Raw genomic sequence first — 22,832 nt, forward strand, 5'->3', positions numbered from 1 at the left:
TTTTTCACAAACACCTTGAGAATCCATGGCATATTCATTTAAATAATGGCAAATTTTCATACTTTAGATAGATGATTCTGATTTTCAACATCACATCATTCAAAATTAAGCCTGGTAAAAATTGGATGTCCAATGCAAATTTTAATTTCCTGAGCAGAGAAAATGTACTATGAGCCACAAGACTATCATGACAAGTCAATAAGTAGTTAATATTTCACTTATTTTCAATACAGAGAATCTCTTGAATAATTCAAAATGCCTATAAGTCAGGCTGACCTTTTAAATAGGATAATTCAAAATCAACAACTTTAGTGATTATAATGAAATACATTCTGATAAATTAACATTGACATAGCTTAAGGTATTGACATGGATTCTTTCTTGGGTAATGAGTTTTTTTACTACAATCTATGATACTTTTGTTTCATTATTATTTTCTGCAAAAATATCTTATTTTGTCCAATTCCTCCTCAAAGCATTATAACACTGAACTTTTGCTAATGTTCTGGTTTTCTTTTAGATTAAACTCTTCAGCCAATGTACTCTCAATTCATCATTTACTGAAAGAAAAATTTCTTTGGAATTTTATAAAATGTTCTCTGGTACCAAGGATAATTATGCAACCATTTCATGCATCGCTATGGATGAAATTTTCCGTAAACCATCTTGTGACAGCAAAAACTCTTGCTCTTAACATCACTTCACCCTTTTGAGATTTTTTTCAATAGTTCATTTGTCTCACTTGAAAATCTGATCTATTTCATACCAAAAAAAGGTGTATTAATCTATAAAACTAAACAGTGAACTACTTTTTACACCAAAATATTTCTTTACATCATGTCTACTGTCACAAAACTTAGCCAACCTTGAAAGACACTTCTGCCACAAATCAAAACATGTTGCAACATGTGTCTGCTTTCATTACACCTCCATTAGTTCTATAAGTCATATGCAAAAATAAAAAATCAGCTACTTTATAATTATAGCATTATCTTACTAGTTTGTCTTATTGCACTAATGATTCCATTAAAAATCTATAAAAGGAAATCAGTGCCCAATAAAATGCAGTTCAACTAGTAGATACTATAACAATTTTGTCAGACTCCCCCAAAAGAAAAAAATAACAAATCACATCAGCTTTATGGTTACATGAAAGTTAAGTCAAGGAGAGTAAAAATATTTAGAATCATCTTAAAAATTCTTATAATAATGATACACCGAAGTTCTAGTAAGATATATGGAAATCTCCATTTGGAGTAAAAATATAGCTAATATGTAAAATATTAGCAAGTGAGCATATCTAATTATGAGCATTCTTTTCTGAGTAAACAAGGCTCTGAAAGGTAGCATGGTAGAGTGGAGGTTCCAAACCTGCCCCTGACATTTACTAACTACGCTGCTCTGGGCAAGTCACTAGACTCCCGGCGCCCTAAGCAACTAAAGCTGTAAATTGCAGAAGAGCTGACTACTACCACCTTGAAGGAATATCTGACTACCTCACTCCTCAATAAAAACTACTGTGGTTCCTATTACCTCTAGAATTAAAAATAAAATCCTCTATTTGACTTTGAAAATACTTCATAGCTTGTTCTGCCTTTCTATTATTTTTACACTTTATTTCTTCAATCCAATCTCCTTTCTCCTCACAAAGAACACTCCCTCACCAGCTCTGTGAGTTTCCATGGGCCTGAAATGCTCTCCCTCCTCACATCTACTTCCTGGCTTCCTTCAAGATTCAGTTCAAATACCACCTTCTACAAAGAACCCTTCCAGAGCTATTCTGAAATTGCCTCTGATTTTCCCTTTATACATCTTTCATGTTTGTATGATGACCCTCCCATGTGAATGCAAAACTCCTTGAGGCCTTATTTTGGCCCTTCTCTATTTTCCCAGGATTTGGAAATATAAGATTAAAATTGTAAAACTGGTCGCAAATTTTATTGTTTTATTACTCAGAAAGGAGAGAGGATGAAAGAAAGAGAGGAGGTCAATAACTTTGAGAACTTTTTACTCTAATTTAGCTTGCTGTTCCGCAGCAGCCAAGTGGTCCTCCCAGTCCAGCCACAGAAATTTGTTCTTGCCTCAGTTTATCAAACTTTCTCTCTGACCACTGACTTTCACACCTCACACCACCTAGTGAGCCAACTGTGTCTTTCCTCTTTTGCCTGAGCAGCCCAGGGGACAGGACAGGCCTGTGTTGTGATCCCCTACCTCAACTGCTGATGTTTCTGGCTGACTACAAGGAGCACCAGATCCTTCCATTCTATACTTGTGATCAGAGTCCCCTCAATAATTTCCTTCAGACAGAACAGAGTAAATCGTGTAAGCATTTAATAAATGCTTTTGAATTAACAAGAACTTATTAAAAATAATGATTTGGGATTGTTTGGGATTCAGATTACCAAAAAAAAAAAAAAAGTAGCACTCTCTACCTTTAAGAGCTTGACCTCTGAGAGGAACTATCCAAAAAAGAAGTCCAAGGAGAAGTCAATGTATTCAAAAACAAAAACTCATAGCCTCTGACTTAGAATCATATCTGACTTGACCAGAGACACACAGCTAAGAAATGCCTGAAGCCACATTTGAACCCAGGACCTCTGGGTCTCCAGGTCTGGCACTATATCCACTAAGCTACCTAGCTATCCCAGAAGCAATGAAATTATAAAGGCATTCATGAACCAGTTGTCAAGATCTGAAATTCAATTTAATCTAAACATTTACTGACTAGTACATGACCGACAAATGAATAAACATGTATTAATCACTTGATTTGTGCCAAGCACTATGCTAGTTTCAGAGAGAGATATGATGATGATGATGATGATAATTAGGAGAGAACACACTAAAATTAAGAGTTAAGAAAGGTTTCCTGTAGAATATGAAATTTTAAAGAAGTCAAGAAAGGTAGTGGTAGAATTTAGGAAGGAAAGCATTCTAGGTTTGAGGGACAGCCAGAGATGGAGTGACTTGTTTATGGAACACCAAGGTGGCCTCCAGTGTCACTGGATCAAAGAATAGATGTCAAGGAGTAGGCTATAAGAAGACTGGGAAGGCAAGAAAAAGCTAGACTATGAAGGGATTTGAAAATGCTAAACACAGGATTTTGTATTTGATCCTAAAGGTAACAGAAAGGCAATGTAATGAGTTCAGGCTGGTATGGTGGCATCTGCACTTTAAAGAAATCACCTTGGTGGCTGAAAGGAGAATGATATTCCGTAGGTAGAAACTTAAGGCAGGGAGACCCACCAGCAGGGATGCTGCAATAGTCCAGGGATGAGATGATGAAGGCCTGCACCAGTGGTGGCAGAATCAAAAGAGAGGAGGGGAGTGTTCTGCAAGAACACTGCAAAGGTGAAATCAACTGGCTTTAGTAACAGTTTGGATATGAGGAAGTGAGAGATAGTGAGGAATCCAGGATGACTCCTAGATTTTAAGCCTGAGGGACTCATTAGATGGTGTTATTCTTTATAGTAATAGGAACTATAGGATGGAGGAGGGCTTTGGGGGAAAGATGAGTTCTGTTTTAGACCTGTTGAGTTTAAGATGTCTACTGGACCTCCGATATGAGATGTGTGAAAGGCATTGAGATGTGAGGTAAGGGCAAGATAGAATTTGATAATCATCAGCATAAAGATGGTAATTAAGTACATGGGAGCTGATGAGATCACCCAGAGAAGTTGTACAGAGAGAGAAGAAAGGTTAGAGCATATGATCTGGAAGAGGATCCAACAAAGGAGACAAAGAAGAAAGAACAATCTGAAAGACAGGAAGAGTGATGGCCTGAACACATAATAAAAGAATGCAGAGGCTTATGAAAATGAGGATTGAGAAAAGGTCACTGGATAAAACAATTAAGAGTTCATTGGTAACTTTTAAGAGAGCAACTTTAATATAATGACAAAAATCAGAGCTGAATTGTAAGGAAGTGAGTGATGGTAGGAACAAAATGAGGTGGGAAAGTGGAGGTTATCTACTATAGATAAGTCTTTTCCAGGCGTTTATCCACAAAAGGCAGAAGAAATATAAGAGGATATTTAGCCAAGAGGGAAGACTCAAGTAGAAACTGAGGACAGGGGTGGCATGAGCATGTAAAGAATAAAGTGCAAATATGACAGACATTTGTTTGTGCAAAGGCAGAGGAGCTAGAGATAGAAGGTTGTACAAGAAGAACAGCAAAGAAGGAAAGTAATAGGTATGTAATAAGTTAAGAAATGTAGGCCAGAGCCAGACTATGAAAGGCTTTAAATGCCAAACAGAGGGTTTTATAGTTGGCCTTAAAAGCAAGAAGAAGCACATGGTTAGGCCTTTGCTTTAGGAGTATCATTTTGGCAAATGCATGGAAGCTCAAGATATATAGAGTAGGATATATAAATTTGTATATCACCAGTATTTAAAGATGGAGAAAAATTTGAGGTAGGAAGAAACCAAATAGGTAAGGCAATAGCCCACCAAGAGATTATGAAGATGAAAAGGCAAAAACAAACAAAACCCTGAAAAGATATATTCTAAAATAAGATTCCAAAAGAAGAGAAAGGTTCATGAATGAATGGCATTAATAATTTTCTAACATTAAGACAACTATATAATATGTTTACTTTCTTACCTCTATAAAACTCAAAAAAAATTATACATACATTTTCAGATATAGCCAATATAGAAATTTAGTTTATTGGGTTTTTAAAAATATTATGCAAGCATGTATAAATTTATATAAAGGTTTTGTTTTTCTTTTTTCTCCATGAGAGGAATATAGCACTGAGGAAAGAAGATCTAATAGCCAGTTGCAAAAAAGAGAAAAAAGACAAGAAATAAAGCAAAGAAGGTCAAACATGTTTTTGCAATGTACAGAAGACACCACAGATGAGAAGAATAGCTCTGAAAGTAACATGTTAGATGCATTATATACTTTAAAGAAAAGCAAGCTATACATAATAGATTCAGTTTCATATATATCTCTGTGCTACTGTATATATGCAAATGATTATTTCAATTAATATTTAAATTCAGAATTTTTCAAAATAGGAAAAATAAAGAGAATTGTCTATGCCTCCAATGAGAATTTTCAATCTGGAAAAAAAAGGAAAACAAGATTTTTTCCAATGTTTTTCTCAAATGTAGAAAATCATACTACTAAGAGTTGGAAAGGACTTTGATGGGTATCTAGTAGAACCTGTAGATAAAATACTCAAAAAATGGTCTCCATTCTCTTGCTTGAAGACTTCCAAGGAGAGGAAACTCAGCAACACTTAAGGCAAACAATTCCACTTTGAATAGGAAATGTTCCCTGACATTATGCTTAAATCTGTTTCTTTGCAACTTCCACCCATAGCTCCTGACTCTGCCTTTTGGGTCCAAACAAGTCTAATCCCTCCTCTATATGACAGCCCTTGAGGTACTTGAAAACAAAGCTATAGTGTTCTCGAGGAGTGTTTCCCAGTCTAAACTACTTCACTGTGTCTTCACAGGACATGAAAACAAGATTCTTTACCATTCTGATTGTCCTTCTCTGGATACACAGCTTCTCAATGTCCTTCCTAAACTGTAGTGCCCAGAACTGAACAGAATTCCATATAAGTTCTGATGAGAAAAGAACAGAATGGGACTAGTCCCCTTCCTAAAAGCTATTAACTCAATGAATCCCCAAATCTTATTAGCTTTTTGAATGTCACACACTGATTTATCCTAAGCTTACAATTCACTGAAATCTTTTTCAGACAAACAGTTTTCTAACCATGTCTCCCATATCTTGTTCTGTGAAACTATATTTGTTTTTGTACACAAATTTAAAACTTCACATTCTTCCCTACTAAATTTCACCCAATTAGATTCAGCCCAGTGCTCTAGCCTCTTAAAAATCTTTTCAGATCTTGATTCTAGCCTGTTAGCTAGTCCTTCTTGCTTTTGTTGTCTATTAATCTGATCGGCATGGCATCCATCTATACCTATATCCATATCACTGATAAAAACTCATTTTAAAAAGTTTAACAGCAGAGAGCCAAGCTTCTATTCAACTTGGACTCAACTGGACATCTGCTACAGTGACAATGACTTATAAATAACTACTATGAGTCCAGCCATCTGATCAATTAGGAATCCATCTATCTGCATGATCATATAGTACATATCTCTTTACCTTCTCCACAATAGTTTAAGTTTGTAAAAATCTTGAAAAAATGGTGATACACAATATCTGTAGCAGTCTTTTCATTTACCAATTTAATAATTATGTCTGAAAAGGAAATTAGATCAGTCCAGCATGAACTGTTCTTGATGAAACTCTCTACAATTGCCATTTCCCTTTCTTTTGTTTTCCAGTCATTTCAGGTGTGTCTAATTCTTATGACTCCATTTGAGGTTTTCTTAACAAAGATATTGGAGTAGCTTGCCATGTCCTTTTCCAGTTCATTCTACTGATGACGAAATGAGGTAGACTTAAATGCCTTGCCCAGGGTCACACAGCTAGTGTCTGGAGACCAGATTTAAAATCAGGAAGATGAGTCTCCTAACTTCAGAGCCAGCAATCTATCCACCTACTTTTCCCTATTTCCCTTTCTGGATGGTCACAAATAATTTGTTTAATGAGCATTCCTAGAATTTTCCTGTGAATTGAAATCAAGTCACTGGTCTATAATTTTCAGGTGAAACGCGCCCTTACAATACCTTCCCCATTACCCGTCATTGCTCAATTACTTATGGGGGCTCAGAAATCACACTTGTCAATTTCTTAAGTATCTGAGGATATAATCTATCTGGGTCAGGTGACTTGAATTTAGCAGGGACAAATATATATTCTTTTACTATTGCCCTATGTATCTTAGATATCAACTCCTACTAGTCATTTCTTCTTGTTATGAGGAAAATTGGGATTTTAGACATTTAGTATAAAGTAGCAGCCAGGCCTGTCAGGCAAGTGCTGGAGAGTTCCAATCATGGAATAGTGAGAAGGAAGGAAGTCTTTTTTTTCCTGAGAATGACTGGTATGGCTGAGGCAGTTAGATGCTGGTTTTAACTGTCTCCAGTGAAGAGCCCAGGAAAGCGGATTTGTCTCCTACAAGAAACATATCCTGTGGAAGTTCAGGTTTGAGCAGTGAACTTAGTTAGCTCAGGATGGTGGACATCCAGACTGGTTCAGCTCCCTATCTTCATCTCTTTGTAGATTTTACTTGCTGTGCGTCTGTGTTCCTGGAAAACCTTAGATCATCGGCTGAGGCTGAAGACCCAGTTGTGAGACATCCATTTCCCCTTCTAACCTGCCAAGCTGGACCTAATAGCCTGTGTTAGCACAGAGTAGAGTTTGTCCCACCTTTCAAGTCCCAGGAGTCTGTCCATAGATATCTAGTTTTAGTGTGACCTTTTCCCATATCTCCACCCCTAAAACTCATTATTAAGCTGTTTTTATTTACTTCCTGTGTCTTCCTCTACCCCAAGAAAGAGCCCACTGTTAAGATACCTTCCAAAACCAAAAGAAAAAAAGACTTCCTTCCTTCTCACTATTCCATGATTGGAACTCTCCAGCACTTGCCTGACAGGCCTAGCTGCTATTTTATACTAAATGTCTAAAATCCTAATTTTCCTCATGACATTCCTCATCATTTAAATGCAGTGGCCAAAATAAAGAATCAATTAAGAATTGAGCTGCTCTGCCTTTTCTAGGTTATTGATGATAATAACATCAACCCTCAACATTCCACCTATCTTTAGTTCTTTTTCCCATAACCTGACAATCACACAACTCTAAGGCTTGGAGAATTCCCATTGCCCCCTCATAAGTCAAGACAGCAAAATGTGCCCTTTAAAGCAGTTGTGTCAAGCTCAAATAGAAATGGATCTCATCAGTTACATAGTGACTTAGGAAATTTTCTACAAATGCATAATCTGTGTTGTATTATATTTTGTTAAAAAATTTCCCAATTATATTTTAATCTGGTTCAGGCTACATTTAGGAGTTTTTCATATGGCCATGGTACTTATATGCTCTCCCACTAACAAGGTATTTCCCATGCACATGTTAAGATCATATAAAAGGGAACAGGGTACAGAGTAAAAAAGTATTAAATTTAGAGTCAGAGGTTAAAATCTTAGTTCTGCTTATTACTACCTATGAAGCCTTGGCTTAAGTTAAGCAAGTTACTTAAGCTTTCTAGGCCCATTTCTTCATCTATAAAATGAGAGGATTTAACCTTAACCTGAGTTCTTTGTAGCGGTACTTCCATGATCTTTCTTATGAAGCTAAGACTGCTTGACATTCGACAAGGGATGAAACAAGGAAACATGTTTACCAAATGTGTTTGCCAGTGTCATTCAGAACTGTCCTAAGCAGAATTCTAATTTAAGGATTTCTATGTAAAGTATTCTGGATGCTACTGTTTACAGTGACAACTTCACCAAACTTCAAAATTACTGGGTCTTCTCAATAAGATTTATGGACTTTAAAGAAAGCAAGAGAACAATCCACACAAGAAAGAATAAGTGGATGAAGAATATGTATTGATTGTACTATGATATAAAATTAATAAGCAGCCCACTGAGGTAGCCTATCAACACATATCTCTGAAAACTGCATGTGGGCAACAAGCTAAATATAAATAGAGTAGGCATTTGGAAAACTGCACAATACTTTCAATGACGTAAAGCTGCTTATGTAAACATTCATTTTTTTAAATGCCAATGCCTGCCCATAATGTAGTATAACATTTTTTGCTACAAAGGAATATTCAATATATTCAAATTCAATCAAAATATTCAAAGTTGTAGATAACCCAAAGAAGAATGAAGAGATGCATGGTAGGTTTAGGAACCATTACATTGATAATGTAAGGCATTACTAATGATGTCTTATACAAATAATATAAAATACATTATCAAGGATATGTGCCACTGGAAAAGTGGCACAAGTAGTGGGGGATAGCAGCAGATGGACAACTGAAGTGTTACTCTGGTAGCCACAAAATATTAAAAGATCTGGAAAAATGGTCTCCAGTACACTGGGCAGATCATCTATGAATAATATAATTAAAAACATGGACAAGAACCAGGTAGAATAGGAGGACAAGGATGGGTTATAAAGTATAGAAGTGAAGGAATGCAAAGAGGGACAAAAATCATATTGATAAAAGAAAATATTACATGTGTTATGATGAAAATTCTCTGGGGATCATATCTTAATTTATAATTATTTATTAAATAATAAAAAGCATGCCAGAGAAAGAGAAGGAACTAGCCACTTTGGGTCAGCTATCTTCCCTTCTGAGTGCCCCGAGTGCCAGTCCAAACACACACCTACTCACCCCTGGGTTCCAAGGGGAAAAGACTCACTTCCTCCTGGTCCTCCAATTTATGCTCTTCATGCCTGCCCTTTCCCAAGCCTCTTCATTTGGAACCTTACTCTGGATAAAAGATAGGCCTTTCTGATGCCAGGAGTCTCAAGAGACCTTTAGAATGGCTAACAGTGGGAATGTCCACTTTTCTCCATCTTAAGAGGCTTCTTTACAAATTAACAAAAAGCTTGTTCCAACCTTATTTGAGGGTAGATGGAAAGTACATTGTATGATACATGTAAAACCCAGAGGAATTGTGTGTCAGCTAAGGGGGGGTTAGGTGGGTTTGGGGAGAGGGAAAGAACATGAAACATGTAAATATGGGAAAATATTCAAAATAAAAATAAAAATGGAAAAAAATTAAAAATGTTTGAAAAGGTACATTGTAGCTTCAATCTTAAGATTAAACTTTTTTCCTCCTTTTAAAATTCAAAGGTTGTCATGGGATATGGGACAAGGTACAGCCTACTGTTAAATTTCCGCACATGCTACATCTAATTGATGGCCCAAGGCCCAACTATAAGAAACCTCCTAATTCTAACATTTAAGACCAAACATTTGTGTTATGTGCAATTCATTAAAAAAAAAGTATTGTCCTTCATTCACAAATATATTACTGGATACAAATTATACCAGTAGGGTACAGATCAAGGTTTTTCTCCTCTTTTTTTCCTATTAGTAGTAGTAAATTTGAACTCATCTATCTAAGCTAGTTTCTCCTTGTTAACAAGGATACTCACTTACTGAATGGGAGCTAGAAATACCAGAACCAAATTCCTAACTCTGACTTAATGTCAAGTGCTTTAATCAACCTAAGCTAATCAATCACTGATAATTAATAGCTTTAGCATACTACTAAACTGCTAACAACAAAAGGCGAAAGATTACAACATGAAAATTCTCCAACTTTCATCTATCAGAAATGAGACCCAGAATTTAGAAAATGAACATTTGTTACAAAATAAGGCTATTCAACAATTAACTACAGTTTAGAAAAGGTGCTAGAAATAGTTTGTTTTTAATATGTTACTTTTAATACATTTAATACACTAGAAAAAATGATGTACTCTCCACTTGCCAAGAAATAAGTTTAGTTTATTTAATTCAAGTTCTAGTCCCATCTTTAACATCAACTAGTCACACAACAATCTACACTAATTCTCTTAGTTCTGTTTCTTCAAATGTAAAATAATGAAGTTTGTTAGCCTAAGATGGCTTCTAAAATCTAAGTGACGTAAAAAAAAGGAATCTGACTCATAAAATGACTCAGAATTTCTTAGAAATTCTGAGTCAAATTAGATAATAAGTAAATGAAAATAAGAGAAAAACAATATATTGTCACTTTAAAAGAATGAAATTAAGAACATTTTCTTCTTGTTCTTTGACCTCTCACAGTCAAAACCTAAACAAACCCTCTAACAAAGAATTCCCTCAAAGGCTTAAAAATCTAATGCTCAAATACAACTCCCAGCTAAGAGAAAAAGATTCATATACCTTTAAGATGTTTTTCTATCAGATTTCTCCAAAAAAATTTCCCCCATAGACATTTCTTAGTGAATTTGTACTTTTAGACAAAATTAAGAGATAAGGCATTAACTAAGCTTAAACTTATTAGAACTATATCAAATATGGAGGAGGTTTGAACCAAGAGTTCAAAAAGAAATAACTTAAAGGATAGTTAGTCCTACCATATCTCAGGTGCAATACATAAAACAATATCTATAAACTCAGAACTATTCATTCTTTGAATAAAAAATCTACAAGAGCTGGAAAGGGCTTCTGAGATCATATATCCTCCCTCATTTTACAAACAAGGGAACTATATCCCTGAGAGATTAAGTGATTTGCCCATACTAGTTAATGGCACAGCCAGACTAGAATCCTCTTGACACTAGGCCACCTCCGGTACTCTTAACTACTTCAACCCACACAAACCAAAGATGTACAAATCTTTACCTTACTAAAAATAGGGCCCTATTTGATAATGAGTTAACTTAAAATGAAGACTTTTAAAAGTCTAAAAAGGACAAGATAAAATTATTACCATTATATTTAAGCTATATACAGCTTATAAAGCTTTTTACATATATTATCTCATTTGAATTTTACAAGCACTCTGAAATAAGGATAACAGGCATACTTCCTTTAGAAAGGAAAAAAGCATTAGAGAAATTAAGTCTTATGCCCACCTCACACTGTTAGTAAATGTCAAAAGTAATATCTAAACCAAAATCTTTTCTGATTTCCAAGTATAGCACTCCATCCAGAAAGCAAGCTTGTTCAAAATGCTTTTGACAGTGAAACTAAAAAAAAAAACCTTTGGTCTGGACCTCTATTCATCAGAATAGAGAATTCCTGGTCTGAAAACTCTCCCCCTATTAATACAGATCAGCAATCAGACTTCTATCTCAAGGGTTTACATTCAATAGGGGCACACAAAAATCATCAAATAAAACTTTAAAATAGACAGCATATTGTCTATCTAAATTCTGATACGGGGTTTTTATAAAGGAATTTTTGTAAATCTGAAATGAAATTCTATCCTAACTAAAAACCATAACATGAATATTAAAACAGCTTTGAAATATTTAATGACCTTACAATGAAGTCCACTTTAAATAAATATACTACTATTTTTAAAAATTGATAAGACAATTTGGCAACTGTGGCTTCAAAACCCCAAGTGGCTATATGCCAATTAGGGTCCCCTGGCAGTTGTATTTCTGAAGTGCATGCTAATAGTCTGCAGGGTGAATCTTTGTCTATAAAGTCTGAAGGGAAAAAAAGGAAAAGACAGTCCTTTAAAAATACTCGTAAGCATTTCACCCACCTCCCACTATAGTACCAAACACACATAAAAATTAATAACATTAAACTACTCAGCACTGGACAAGTCAGACTGCACCTGTAATTTCATTCTTCTAGGTAATTCCCAGGTAAGGAAAACTTAAAACCAAAGCATGGGAGCACTTTCTAGGCAACTTAGTCTAAGAGAGTTGCCTAGAGCAATAAGGGCAAATTCAAAAAGAAAGGGATCCCTAAGGACCACAAATTTACTTAGAAAGCTAAGAAATAACATTATCTACACTGTATTGTATTTTTATTTATTTTGTTAAACATTTCCAGATTACAATTTATTCCTACTCAAGTTTTTCCTCAGGATGCCTGAGAAATGAGTTTGATATCTCTGATCCAGGATAGATAGATAGTGTCTTGCCTGGGGCCACCTAGTCACTATATGTTAGATGTGAGCTATAAACCCAGGTCTTCTGGACTTCAAGGCCTGCTCTTCAACCACCACATTGCTTCTGGGCTCTTTATTGCAATAAGAATAAATTGGATAAAAAATAATTTTTATGAACAAAAAATCTCACTCAAAACCAAAGGATTACATAAGTATTAAAACTAGCTTAATAACTAGCATCTAAATAGTACTTTCAAGGTTTGCAAAGAGTTTCACATGCTATCTAAATTGATCTTCAAAACTGAGATATGTGCTATTATTATCTCCATTCTAGATTTAGAAAGAGATGCTGAAAAGAGGTTAAATAACTTGCCCAGGGTCACACAGCTATCACAAGTATCTGAGAGAAGGGAATCAAACTCAGGTCTTCAGGACTCAAATCAACACTCTATCAATTGCACTGCCTGTCTTCTGTTATTACATGCAGATATCTACTTATATATGAATATAAACACTTGATAGTTAATTTTATCTTTAATCCTTATAAACCTAAACTTTTATCACCAAGCAGGAAGCATCCAGCCACTGCTTCCTATTACAGTGAACACATAAGAGACAATAGAAAAAGTTTCTTTTTTTCCCCCCACACTTTACTGATTCAACTATAAAACCAATCTAGAGGAAAACTTATGGAAGGAAAGGCAAAGAAAACCATGAGCTCAATTATTCTTTACACTGATCAGTTCTAGAATAGATAAAAAGCTTCTATTCCTTCCACACCCAGTCGCATTTATACTCTAAATTCCAATTTATGTTTTAGCCGATTTTTTTCCCATACCCAGAACTAGACTGAAAAAACACTTTGCTATCCAATGTCTTTAATTTGTGCCCTGCCATCAGGATATTAATTTACAGTTTCAAAAATACATATGGGGGAAGAAGAAAAAAATGGAACGACACCATTAGCAATAGACTTTAAGTTTAGAGTGAGTGGTTCAATTGTGATACAACACCAATTTGCAAACAGTTTAAACACTTGGCACAAAATCTTTCATTATCTATTGTCATCAATAAAACAATGTAATATGTTTAAGTCACTTTATCACCACAAAGAAACCCCAAGCTTTGGCATTTAAGAGTAGTAACCTCTCCACCAAAAGTTAAATACACAAGTTCAGCTTTTTAAGTTAATTTTTCTCTCTTTCAAAAAAAAAAATAAAAAAAATCAACCTAATATCCCCATCTCCCTCTATCCTGAAGGACATCCTCCACAAAAAACTAGCATTCCTAAAATGTACAAAAGTAAAGTACATCATCATTACCTAAATTAAAATGGAAATCTTTGGAAACTTAAAATTATTAGGAATAATAAAGTGGTACTGGGAAAATCCAAAAAGGATAAATACATTAACATCAACTACAGTCATGAAAGCTACAAAGGTACAAAAAAAATTTTTTTTAAATATTAAGATAAAAGTTCTTACTTTTCTTCCAATAAGGCAATAATGTACATATTTAGAAGTGCACTGACTCAGCAGAAGCCTAGACCACAATAGCCAACAATAGCAGTTTGTACAAGGGAAAGGCAAATAGTCCTAAAAAAACTGCCATGTCAAATTGTTGTTATTATAAGATATATCTGCATATACTATATATGTGTATGTGTGTGTGTACACATTTATGTTCATGTATAGATCTGTATTACCCACTGTTCTTTTTGCCATCGTGTCAGTTTACTCTAGCAGCCTACTACTTAGGACATGTGGTAGTAATGGAGAAGACAACTGCAATGTGGAATCATCTACCTTCTTTTGGAAACTGCAGAACAACAAAATAGCTTTCCACTCTTCCAGAAAGAGCAACAATAAAACTCAAGGTTACCATCCTTAAAGGATAAGTATTCCTTTTCTCCACCCCTCAACCATTCTCCTCCCAAATATATGTGGTTGAACGAAGGAATAAAACAAAGCAATCACTGTTAAAGATTTACAGTTGTTCACATTATGTAGTAACTCATCGTTTACAAATAGTTTTCTTCACAACCACTATGTAGACAGTACAAGTATTATTCTCATTTCACACACAAGGAAAGGTCAAAGAGGTCCATGGAAACAGATAGTTGACATATACAAGATCAAGTACATGCCTAGCCCTCAGTCTTTTTCTGTCAAAAACCTGTCATCCTTAGTTGTCTGTAATTAATTTCAATATTTGACATTTAAACACTTCAGTGCTAATTTCTCTACATTAGCTCAACTTTTAAACCTTCTATAACTATAAATTTTGTTCTTTCCCAAATGCTAATAAATCATTGCAGGCAGAGACTATTAACAATCCATTTTTCACATTATAATGTTTTAAGTGCCATCAACAAAGTAAATAACCTTGGGAAAATGCCCCAGCTGAGCTCTGCCTTACCTATTATATACAAAGGCAGCCTTCCGGGGTTTAGGTTTACTCCAGAGAAACCCTAGAAACCTGATTAGTATAAAACTCCCAGACCCCCACAGAATGGATTATATTGTTACAAATGAAACTAGAAAAATTCAAACCTAAAAGATTTCTGAACCACATATTAAGGAAAACATCATCCTTAAAATACTTTGTTCTAAAATCATGTCCAAAGTTATTATGCTTATCTTTATATCTCCAAGAGACCATACTTTTTAAAAAAATTGATGCTTAAGAAGAGGGGACAGAAAAATTCTTGTTAAAACATTCAAGCAATACTGCTTTGTTGGATGTTGCCATAATTTGTATCTACCAATCAATTCAGATTCTCACTGAAATTCTAAAACTTTTGTTTGCTTCATTTGTAAAAGTTCCCTCTCTAAAATGAAGCAAGAATCAATAAAGAAAAATGTTATTTTTAAAAAGGGGATTCTACTTGATAAAACTTCTTAGCATTTTATTATAATATGCAATACCTAGAGATGCTGAAATCATTTTAATAAGGCAAGAAATTACATCAGCAACCAAATTAAGGGTATTTTCACTATAAAACCAACACAAATATGTATTATAAATTGAAAATAGCAATATCTGATATGATAATTTAAATGTGAAGGCTGCCTTTGAACTGATTGCTACGAAAATAATTCAATTAAAAATGGATAGACTAAAATAAATCCCTGCTTAAAATCAATCTGTAATTTATAACCACGTCCAGTTTTGCAACAGAACAAAGTTTTTACTGACTTAATCACTAAAAAGACTCAAGTTAACATGAAGAATTTTTAAACTTCCCACTAGATTTACTCTTGTCACTGAATGTGCTCTACAAATCACTTTTTTCAAGGCTCCTTAAACCATCATAATACAACCATTAAAAGTAACTGCCAACAAGGTAATATTAAAACTTTCAGAATAATAAATCAAACTGAGGGTAGGAGGGCAAAGGAAGAGAAATTGTAGAGAAGTAGGAATAGGGGAACTTTAAGAAGTTCTCCTATGGTCTTTTATCTTTCTTCTAGAGGTCATATATGAACCTGATAAATGATACTCTCTTCATAGAAAAGAGTCCTTAGGCCCCATAAAGAATGTTAGAGAATATTCAATCTAACAACTCTCATTTTACAGATGAGAATTCTGAAGCCCAGAGGCAGTGAGATTCTGTAAACATCCCCTAGGTAGTACCAGGCTGCTAGGTCACTCATCTGTTAAAACACTGCCCTTGAGTCAGGAAGACCTAAGTTCAAATTCAGTCTCAGACATTTGCTATATGACTCTGGTTGTTATGTCACACTGCCTCAGTTTCCTTATCTGTAAAATGATCTGGAGAAGGAAATAGAAAACCATTTCAATATCTTTGCAAAGAAAACTCCAAATGGGGTCATGAAGGGTCAGACTCACCTGAAAAACTGAAAATACTAGAACAAGGCCAAGTCTATCACTTTACTTCCACTCCATCCAAATGGCTATTTTCAAAAACTAGCCAAAATAAATCTGGTTTACAAGTAATAAGTGGAGTCCAGCAGATGTATCATTTTAGTTGGTCATACTTCAATTTACAAAGTTAATATAGTACATGACTAAGTTTTGGAAAAAATTAATTCTCTAGTACAAAACTTAACTGAAACTTTAAGATAATTCTACCTACAATACAAAAATGTCCCCTTAAATATAAACTATGTGGTTCCCTTCAATGTAGTTCAAAATAGTGTCAAGTGATTAAACTTTCCTTTGGAGACTATTTCCCTAACCTGATTGTTAGGTCAGAAATTTTTTTCTTTCTTAATTTCATCTCATTACACCTAGATATTATACTGTATACTATATTTATTCTTCTCACTCAGTTTTGTTTGCACATTTTTATTAGCATTTACATTTTAGGTTTCCTTCAGTCCTTACTTTTTGATTTACAACAGTGATTTGGATTTGTTTTCCAATTTTTAAGTTAACCAGTCTATAATTCTTTTTTAATCTTTCCTCTCCTGAGCAAGTTTTCTTAATTTTTGAGCCCTGTTGGACTTGCTATAATCTGTCGACATCTTTCCAGTAACACCAAAATATCACAAATTAAATGCTATCAGCCCCTCCTTTTTGGCACATCATACTGAAATGTTATGGAACAACTACAACACCCTATCACACCACTTCATTTAATTCATTTCATCTCAAAATAAGTAATGCTTGTCTCACTTACTAGTTACTACCTGTTTTGTTGCTGTTGTTCATCTATTCCATCATTTCCAACACTTTGTGACTCCATTTGGGATTTTCTTGGCAAAGATATTGGAAGTTTGCCATTTACTTCTTCAGCTCATTTTAGAGATGAAGAAACTGAGGCAAAAAGAGTTAAGTGACTTGCCTGAAGTCATAGGCAAAGCAGTGTCTGAGACTGGTTTCAAACTTGGATCTTTCTGACCCCAGGTCTGGTGTTCTATTCACTGTACCACCAAGCTATCCATGAGGTGATGAACTGCAAATTAGCCCCTTTTTAATTTTAATAGCTTGAGCATCAGGAGTAGAACTAACTTATCTAAACAAAGGACACCCAGTAGCATGTCAAACTCAAATTCTGCTCAGAAGAACAGATTAAAATAAGAATTATTACAATACAGTTGTTTTAATTCCCTCACACCAGAGATCATAAGAATTAGTATTGTAGGAATTTGGGATCTAAAGGACCTCAAAATATTTTTTCATGTGGATGATCTAATTTTTTAAATGCCTGAAACAGTCTTCTAAAGTAATTTCTTCCTTTATTTCTTCCTCAAAGTTCCATGACTCCTACCACAACCACTAAAACAGTGTTTCTGCACTTAAAAAAAAAAAAGGTCAATATTTTCATTTACTAAGAAAAAAAGGCAACATCTTAACTAAGATTTTGGCAAGTTAAGTAGAAGTCCTAATTTATTTGGAAATTAAAGTTACTTTTTTTGTTATCTTCACACTAATTTGAAACTTTAAATTATCTATATTTGATTTTTTAAAGTAATTCTGAATTGTAAGTCCTTGTAGCACATAAAGGCAAGCTCAGACCTAAAAATGATAATTTCTAGTAGTCTCTCTGGGATCATATTCTTCTATATGTATACAATTTGCTATCATTTCAAAGCACTTGTATTTTAAATAGATATTTTCAGATGTACATAGTTTATACTATTTATACAAAATCATAAAGGGATCCTTGTAAAAATAGCTTACAGATGAAACTGACTTAATTCATTCTGGTACTTTAGTAATTAAATCCTTCAGATAATACTCATTCTAAGGCAATGTACCCAAAAAAAAGTGGGTCTGCTGAATCTGGAATCAGAGGATACAGGTTCAAATCCCAAATGTGATACTTAAACTGGGTTGAACAAATTACTTTTGTCTGCTGTTTCCTTTATCCATAAAAATGAAGAAATTTGGGTTAGATGACCTCTCATTTCTCTTTTGACTCTAAATCTATGTGATCTTAAGAAGGGTGCCTTAAAAAAGTATTTTACAGTTATTTTAAAAAAATAGAATTTTTTTTAACATACAGCAAATCACACTGTACAAAAGAAACATCACTCCATGTTTTATTTCAAAAAGAAATTTCACTGCATGTTGGTTACTATAATTTTAAATGACTTTCTGGAATTCAGCATGGATATCCATGGATAAACAGCAATCCTTAAACAAATTATCTTTGCCTTCAACCCACCCATAAATAGAAATGCAATAGAAAAATACTTTACCTCTGTCCACAAACATCTACAACCCCATTTTTCAAGCAAAGTATTATGTAAATCTAATCCCTAGTTCATTGATTAAATTGCAAAACTGCTACAGAAAACTGACTGGGAAGTTTAGGATCATAGAAACACTAAAAAAATGAGGTATAAACTATATTATAAAGAACACTGAATTGGGTTTGGATTTGGTTCCTAACCTGATTTGACCAACCAGACTGGCCTGTGATTTTATGCAAGTCACTTAACCTCTGTGGATCCTGATTTCCACATCTGTGAAATGAGGAGGTTGGGTTAGATAATCTCTAAAGTGCTTCTTTATTACCCTTCTAACTTAACAAGATCTAATACTTTACTCAAGTTGATAAGCAGAAACTTCTAATTATACATCTGAATCCCCATGTTAGGAATCTGAGCTCTTCTCTTAAAGTCTACCAATTTGCTCTTTAAAAACCAACAGCTCAGTCTAAACCAATAAATCAGAGTAAAGTCCAATTCAAGGTATTAAACAGAAGGCACCTCCTTCCCCAAAGATTTACTAAAATTATTTTCATGTTTGTCTCCAACTTTAAAATGTGAACTCCTCGAGGACAGGGACTATTTCTGACTTTGTATCCTCAGCACTTAGCAGAGTGCCTAGCACACAGTAAGTGCTTAATAAATGCCTCTTGATTGAAAGGCTTCAAAGCATCACAGAATATCAGAATAAAGCATCCTCATCCCAGAGGGTGGACATATTCATCCCAAGGCCATCTACCAATTAATCACTCATAATTAACATTTAGGTGCAAATGACAACAACCAGGTAACTGGTTATTCTATCAGTGGTTTTAATAAAATCTGCATGGAATTTATATGATCCAAAGCTACTTGTTTTGATACATAAAAGTACTACATAACAGAGCCAGCAAATCAGAAAAAGAAAAAAATGATAGCACAATTTTCTAGATTCATTATAGTATATTCTCAATCCTTGAAATTTCAGAATAGACTAGCAAAATGCCTTACTTATAAGAAGGGCCACAGAATATGTATGTGTAAACAAATTTATGAAGTAAAAATGATCAATGCTAGAAGAATCCACAAAACTTTTATGGGTGATTAATTCAAATCTTCCTGCTTTTTACAATGTAGTAAGAGAAATTTGGTACCCTAAAAAATATCCACATCTCCAACCTAAAACATCAATGTAGAATTTAGTATCTGTGACTATTAAGATATGTTTGCTATACAGAATCACGTACTACAGTAGTAGATTATCTATGGGAATTGACTGTCCTTTTCTTTAAGTGACACTAAGTGAACCGTAATAAAAATTTATCTAAAGCCATCCAAGCAGAGTATTTTTAATTAAAGTTTCCTTTTAATTCAAAAGAATTCACAAAACAGAAGTGTTCTGTATTTTAAGTACTAGATTTTAACAAGCAATACCCCAATAATTACATGTTTGGTTCTAAAACTTGTCTGAGACAGTCAAATGCATCTCTTTCCAAAGGACTACTCTAGACTTTCCCCACCATTGCATAAATCAGTGGATGCCCCCAAATTGACAACTGAACAGAAAATATTCAAAAGCAAAGACATTTCCAGAACTATCATCTATAGTTTTTAAAAATTCTACTCCCAGTACTGTACATCTCTAATGTCTAGGAAGGTGAGAGGTAATGTAAAAACCATACAAAAATATTCCATGCTTTAAATTACATCTGCTTTCTTTTATTAATCATGAATTTCTTTACATGTGAGTTTTCTTTCTATACTAAGCACTATATTCAACAAATTTTTGAAAATATATTTTGTTGTTCTATATCAGCACTGTAGTTAACAGTTTTTAAAAGCTGATTAGTCATATTAATAGTGAGAATTGCCTTAACAAAACAAGATTTAATATTCATACAAGCAAACCAAAAACTTCCCCCAAAATTTAGAAAGCTGATTTAAAGTTTTTCGTAAAGAAAGCAGTCAGAATTCTTCAACTATACAAATTAAGATACATACAAGAAAACATCCTATTTCTCTAATCCCCTTGGTTCAGATTTTATATAAAAAGGACAATCAAAAAGTACAGGAGATTTACAAGATAATCTTCCTGTCAAGTGGTTTAGTTTTAAATTAACTACCTAAATTTACCTAGCACATCCTTGAATCTAAGTTTCTTGGTAAAATGACATTTAAAATAAAGACAATAAAAAAACAAAGAATTCAAAATAAGCAATTTGGGAAAGTTCTGACAACTCCATGTGGCTAACTTATTTCCTACCATTAAAAAACAAACCAAAAAAAAAACATGGTTTCAGAAAAATTTGACATTATCTTTCTTTACTTAAATAAGAAATGAGGTATCTGGCTCTCTAATTGAAGAGGTGCTGCTGGCCACACTGGAAGTGCTTACATATACAAGAGAATGAAGGCCAATCTCTTAACAGCAAGTTAAGCAGGCCTCTTCCTCCCACTGGGAAGCGCATGACAAACAGGGCGTCATGCGAATTGTGTCACCGGGTCACCGGCAAAAATTACATGTAACTCCCTAACTTCAGTCCGATATGGCCGTCTGAGGCCTGAATAAGTATATCTAAGGTCTAGCACACTAAAAAGGGAAAAGCTTAAATTGACCTACTTTCTGATCCTGTAAACACTGAGCCCAGGGTTGGACCTGAGTCAGGATTTAATGAAGGCCTCTTCTCAACCTTTTCGTAGCCTCTGTTGCAACATTGAAGGAACTTTTCCTGATTTTTCTAGGTTCAAAGTGAACATGCAGCCCAGAAATTCTGTGTCTTAACTGCTAGGCCATGGAGAGCAAGAAAAAAGGGGAATCCAAGCCCAACACATTACAATTTTTAAAAACAAAACAATATGTAACTACTCCCACCCACCCGTGGCAAACGCTTCTCCGGGATTAAGCATAGCCCCGAAAGGAGTTTTCACTAAACCAAGGTATATTTTCTTCTGCTGTACTACGACCGGGGAAACCTCTACCCCTATGATGTTGGGGAGAGACCAAAAAGAGAGAAAAAGCGAACATCAAAAGGCTGACCCGGGAGGGTGATAATGGGCCTGCCTTCCCATTTCGAGATGTACTACCACCTCCATCTCTTTTTCCCTCTTGGCTTGGATTCGACCTCCTCCCTAGATCGGCATGGCTCACCACCGCAGGGGCTCAAATTAAATAATCATAATCATGGCGTTTCCTCCAGTCCAACCCCCCCTCCGCGCACCCCCCTCCCCTGAAACTGCGAATGGGCTGCTCCCCTCTCCAGGAGTGGGCCAAAGCCTACAATCTCCCTTCCTCCTGCAGGCTCTCCGGCCCAGGGCTCCAGGCCACCCACAGATCCGGGGCACACTTCTCCCACTCTCCCACCCCCCCCACCGCCACCCCCGAGGCCCGGACTCCTCGGTCACCTTCCCTCCCTTTTCACCTCCACCATCCCCCATCCGCATTGTCTGTCTCAATTCAACTTTGACTAATATGGATTCCTCGGGCCTGGGCCCGGCAGTAATTACAACCTACTCCTCTCGGGGAAAAGGGCTGCTAGGATCGTTCCCCACGCTCCCGTTTAACACGATTCCCAAACACGAGCTGGAATAAGCCCCCTCTGCTCCCCTCCCTTTTCCCAAATCCTCTCTCCTCCTTCCCCAGGAGCAGAAGTTTGCCCTGGACAGGGCCTAAATCCCAAAGGCAGGAAGAGGAGGAGGAAGAGAAGGAAGAAGACAGAGTAAGGCATCTACAATCTCCCTCCCTATCCCCCCCCAAAAAAACACACCCCACCAGCCCATTCCTGGCACCCCCAGACCCCGCGGCGCCGCACCGCTCCCCACTCCGAGGAAGTGGAAAAAGATGGGAGGGCAGAGAGGGTATGGAAAGGGTAAGTGGGGGGGGAATAGAAGAAACGGAGTGGGGGAGGGTAACCCCCCCAGTCCCCCTTACCTGTCATTGAGCTGGTCCTCGGTGCCCGGCAGCGGGTGAACGACGAAATGGATGGACGTCATGGTGCTTCCTCCTCGTCCTCCTCCCTAGGACACCCCACCTCCCTCGCGCTAACCCGCCCCCCCTCCCCCCCAAAAAACAACCCCTCTTCTCGTCCTCCTCCTCCCAGCCCCCAAATGGAGGGAACCAAATGCGCAGGGGCCGTCTCCTCCTCCCCTTCTTCGGGCTTCTCCTCCTCCTCC

At 35.7% G+C, this 22,832-nt stretch overlaps 1 protein-coding gene across 1 annotated transcript in view; it reads right to left on the minus strand.

Moving 5' to 3' along the window:
• Window positions 1–22,652, minus strand: part of UBR5 (ubiquitin protein ligase E3 component n-recognin 5) — a 179,179-nt gene extending 156,527 nt beyond the window's left edge. Inside the window, exon 1 of the mRNA XM_044684009.1 lies at window positions 22,591–22,652. Coding sequence (XP_044539944.1) covers window positions 22,591–22,652 — 62 coding nt within the window. The remainder of the gene's footprint in view (window positions 1–22,590) is intronic.
• Between the last annotated feature and the right edge of the window lie 180 nt (window positions 22,653–22,832).

Source organism: Gracilinanus agilis, chromosome 1 (assembly GCF_016433145.1).
Source record: "Gracilinanus agilis isolate LMUSP501 chromosome 1, AgileGrace, whole genome shotgun sequence".
Taxonomy (NCBI): Eukaryota; Metazoa; Chordata; class Mammalia; order Didelphimorphia; family Didelphidae; genus Gracilinanus; species Gracilinanus agilis.